We start from the raw sequence: 5000 nt of genomic DNA on the forward strand, positions 1-5000 counted from the left end.
TAAATAAATTATTAAAAATTACTATGAGCCTTTTTTTTTAAATCCCTTAGCTATACTTATTAGAAAACCCAACTCTACGAGTGAACTATTCTAACCGTATTTCCACAATTACATCTACATCATCGATTAGTCGATCTTTTGGTGACACTTCTGTCCGTCAACCTTTAGAAGCTATCCAAATTACTGTTATTGAATGAGTGTTTTTATGTTACAAGGTATCTGAGACACGTTAAATAAGAAAAGGCTTGTAACGACCTTTTTCATGACGGGCTGGTCCTTTAAATGAAGCAAGTGTACGCCCTACCAGGTTCGAGTCTGTTTTAGAATGTGTTGCGTAATACTTCATTATTGGATAGCCTTTTTTTCTAAATAGGGGAACTTTTTCAGTATATTTGTTTCATGGAATTTGGAAATGGTTTTAAACATATACATGTCTTTTTATTGGATATATATTCTTACTTACACACTATAATAACATATTTTCATGAAGTGAGGCCTTATAAGTAGTTATAATATATATATATATATATTTTTTTTTTTTTTTTGGGTGGGGGAATTGAATGATATGTCGAAGATCAATTATGAATAGGCCTTTTCCATTGGTCTAGCATAGTCACTCATTTCTCTAATAAGTTGAAAGAGGCAGCCATCTACTTCTCCGCCTTCTTGGGCAGGAGCACAGCCTGGATGTTGGGCAGGACGCCGCCCTGGGCAATGGTCACGCCAGACAGAAGCTTGTTGAGCTCTTCGTCGTTACGGATGGCCAGCTGCAGGTGACGGGGGACGATGCGGCTCTTCTTGTTGTCACGGGCGGCATTTCCTGCCAATTCCAGGATTTCAGCTGCAAGGTATTCCATGACAGCGGCCATGTACACGGGCGCACCAGCGCCCACTCGTTCGGCAAGTTGCCCTTACGCAGAAGGCGGTGAATCCTTCCTACAGGAAACTGAAGGCCGGCCTTGCTGGAGCGGGACTTGGACTTCCCCTTCACCTTGCCGCCCTTTCCACGCCCAGACATGATGATGCTTTGGTTACAGGAGGTTGAAACTTGAAAGCTTTCATACAAGACTGAATGATTCGACAGCATTCCAGCGATTTAAGTAGGAAATTCTCATAATGTCCGACGGAGCTCTTAGGACACGTGAGGATTGGCAGGGTCACTTGAGGAGAGGTTAACTGTAGGAACAAGGATAGATGGAATCCTATTGTTTGTGCATTGTGGGTTTTCTACCATACTAGCAACACGGTAGTGTTTTACTATTCACACACACATATATGCACAAATTCATCTATATATTTATATATTTATATATGTGTGTGTGTGTGTGAGAAGAGACAGAAAGAGAGAAAGAGAGGGGGGGGGGGGGGGTCGGAAGGAGAACCAACCAAATACGTAATAAAATAAATTTGTGTTAGCCCCATGGTCATACTACTCTAGATTTTGTTTTGATAATCAATATATATACACATGTATGAGCTTGTGTGTGTGTATATATATGTATATGTGTGTATATATATGTATATGTATGTGTGTGTATATATGTATATTTATATGTACAAACATAATTACATATATATGTGTATATATATATGTGTGTGTGTATGTAGGTATGTAGGCACACACGCGCATATATGTGTTTGTGTGTATTTATATATATGTGTGTGTGTGTGTGTCTGTGTGCGTGTATGCACGGATATATATATATATATATATATATATATATATATATATATATATATATATATATATATATATATATATATATATATCTACATACATAATTAATAGACACGCACACATGGATATATATTTGTGTTTGTTTTATATATATGTATGTATATGCAGTGTGTGTGTGTCTGTATGCGTCTGTCTGTGTATGTATGTATACACCTATACATATATCTATATCTATCTGTCCAATTACATATTCATATGCATGTATGTATATATCTATATATATATATATATATATATATATATATATATATATATATATATATATATATGTATATATATATTTCAAAATGAACACCAACGTAGCTCTGTTGATCGATGTTGAAATGCTAATCAGCCTAAATAGCTTAAGGGAGAAACTTGAGTTTACACACAAATCACAAAACGTGGGTTTCCTATAGACTGATGTTGTTAGCCTGCCATTCTCTTTCTTATGAGGGTGTCTAAAATGTTCAGTTTAGTTTGGTTTACTTTAGAATTCAAGGATGAAACCAGACATTAACAATACGACAAACACCATACCTACATACACAATTACTGCAGATTTTTCATGCAAGTTTTCATAACAATGGTTTTACGTTTTTATGATGATCTTACTCTCCATTTTTTCATTTGTTTTACAGCCTCTTTTACCTTCTATTATATTTATAGTAGTATTATATTGTCAAACCGTTACTTTTTTTACCGTTTTAGACAGTCTTTTAAATTATTACGAACCACTTTTACTCTATATTGTAACATTTGCTAATATTGCTTATATTTATGGTTGTACTTTTGTCTGCTTAGTAGTGTTGATGTAGTACTTTTTTTAACTTGGAAAATTATATTATGTTCGTTGAAGTGACTATTCCCGAAAGGAAAATCACTTGCTTATATTATATACATACATGCATATATATATATATATATATATATATATATATATATATAATATATATATATATATATATATATATATATATATATATATATATATATATATATATATATTCATATATATATATATGAATATACATATTCATATCTATATTTGAATATATCATTTTTTCACACACACTCACACACACACACACACACACACACACACACACACACATACTATATATATATATATATATATATATATATATATATATATATATATATATATATATATATATATATATATATATATATATATATATATATATATATATATATATATATGTATATATATATTCATATATATATGAATATACATATTCATATCTATATATGAATATATCATTTTTTTCACACACACTCACACACACACACACACACACACACGCACACACACACACACACACACACACACACACACACACACACACACACATATATATATATGTATATATATATATATATATATATATATATATATTCATATACATATATTCATATATATATATATATATATATATATATATATATATATATATATATATATATATATATATATATATATATATATATATATATATATATATATATATATATATATATATATATATATATATATATATATATGTATATACCAATATACATATATGCATATATATATATGTATGTATGTACGTATAGACATTTTAAGTCATTACCATCTTCCCCAGTTCCTACAGGTGGCTCGAACTCACGTTTCCCAAGACCACTTGTTGGATATCTTACATAAATACCCGCAAAATACGTCATTCATTAGCTACCAAGTTTCAACCTCCTGTAACCAAAGCATCATCATGTCTGGGCGTGGAAAGGGCGGCAAGGTGAAGGGGAAGTCCAAGTCCCGCTCCAGCAAGGCCGGCCTTCAGTTTCCTGTAGGAAGGATTCACCGCCTTCTGCGTAAGGGCAACTTCGCCGAACGTGTGGGCGCTGGTGCGCCCGTGTACATGGCCGCGGTCATGGAATACCTTGCAGCTGAAATCCTGGAATTGGCAGGAAATGCCGCCCGTGACAACAAGAAGAGCCGCATCGTCCCCCGTCACCTGCAGCTGGCCATCCGTAACGACGAAGAGCTCAACAAGCTGCTGTCTGGCGTGACCATTGCCCAGGGCGGCGTCCTGCCCAACATCCAGGCTGTGCTCCTGCCCAAGAAGGCGGAGAAGTAGATGGCTCCCTCGTCTCCCTCTTTTCACGTCCTTGGCTCCTTTTGGGGCCACAAAAAATCACTAGAGAAATGATTGACTATACTAGACCAAAGAAAAAACAAACCTTCATTCATAGTTAATGTTTGATATATCATTATTTAATCATAAATAATAAAAAAAAGTTCTGACTTTACATGAGCTACAGAAACCTCTCGGAGGGCCTTAATGAATAAACAAATTTAATTATGATGTGCAAGTGATAACTTAAAAGTATATCTACATATAGGGTTTCAAATGATTTCCAGACCCCCTGAAACAAATACATTATATAATGAGTACTATACTGCACCCACATTAGCAATGCTGTAGTTATATGTAGGCGACCAACACGTACGATTTTTTTTTTTTTTTTAGTTTATGTACTGCCGAAGCAAGTACACGTCCGAAAAGAGACTCAAACCTGGTAGTGTCCCGTAGATTTGTTCATGGAAAGGAAATCCTCCGTGACCAGACCCTGCAACTAAATTATTGTCTCAACAAGCCCCATTTTCACTTTTGATCCACTTAATCTGCAGACATGAATCTCAGATACTTCATACATACCTGCTAAAAACGATTTTCTTTCAGCAACATTAATTTGGAGAGCTTCTAATGGTTGACGAACAGAAGGGTCACCAAAAGGTCAGGTATATGACTAATCAATACTATACATGCATTATCACACGTATACTTGGATTTTCTACCAGATATGTCTAAGAGATTTTGAAAATAAAAAAATATTTGAGTAATTCTATTTTTACACGTTTGTCACATTGCAGATACATTTGCAAATGAGGTATATGTTTGCGTTTGTGAGCATAGATGTCTGTTTCAGAGAAAATTATTTAATCACATAAAACAATTCACAAATTTCTGTGTTCGGAAAATATGCAAAGTTAATTACGTGCATTGGAAAATCTTTATGATAGGAATATTTGATCAAAATGCTATAACATGGTGATGAATGATAATGGTAGCGATAAACATCCAAAGTTCACAGTGGCACTTCACTACTTCTATGCAGCACGACCATGTTGGTGACTTTAGGATTCCAGGTATCCCCCCAATGCACTTTTGTTTACATTCCGTTTGATCAACAACCCTGCCTTTAGTTCCAACCAGCT

The 5000-nt window shown here is 34.1% G+C and overlaps 1 protein-coding gene and 1 pseudogene across 1 annotated transcript; one reads left to right on the top strand and one right to left on the bottom strand.

Moving 5' to 3' along the window:
- Positions 1-545: 545 nt before the first annotated feature.
- Positions 546-1192, bottom strand: LOC119576192 (annotated as a pseudogene).
- Positions 1193-3463: 2271 nt separating this feature from the next.
- Positions 3464-3861, top strand: LOC119576193 (histone H2A-like). The gene has a single exon (XM_037923778.1). The coding sequence runs from the start codon at positions 3490-3492 to the stop codon at positions 3856-3858; it is 369 nt and encodes a 122-aa protein (XP_037779706.1). The 5' UTR covers positions 3464-3489; the 3' UTR covers positions 3859-3861.
- The last annotated feature ends 1139 nt before the right edge of the window (positions 3862-5000 follow it).

Source organism: Penaeus monodon, chromosome 8 (genome assembly GCF_015228065.2).
Source record: "Penaeus monodon isolate SGIC_2016 chromosome 8, NSTDA_Pmon_1, whole genome shotgun sequence".
Lineage (NCBI taxonomy): Eukaryota > Metazoa > Arthropoda > Malacostraca > Decapoda > Penaeidae > Penaeus > Penaeus monodon.

Excerpts from the sequence above, each read along its gene's own strand:
- LOC119576193 (XM_037923778.1), top strand. The coding sequence starts at position 3,490 with ATGTCTGGGCGTGGAAAGGGCGGCAAGGTGAAGGGGAAGTCCAAGTCC.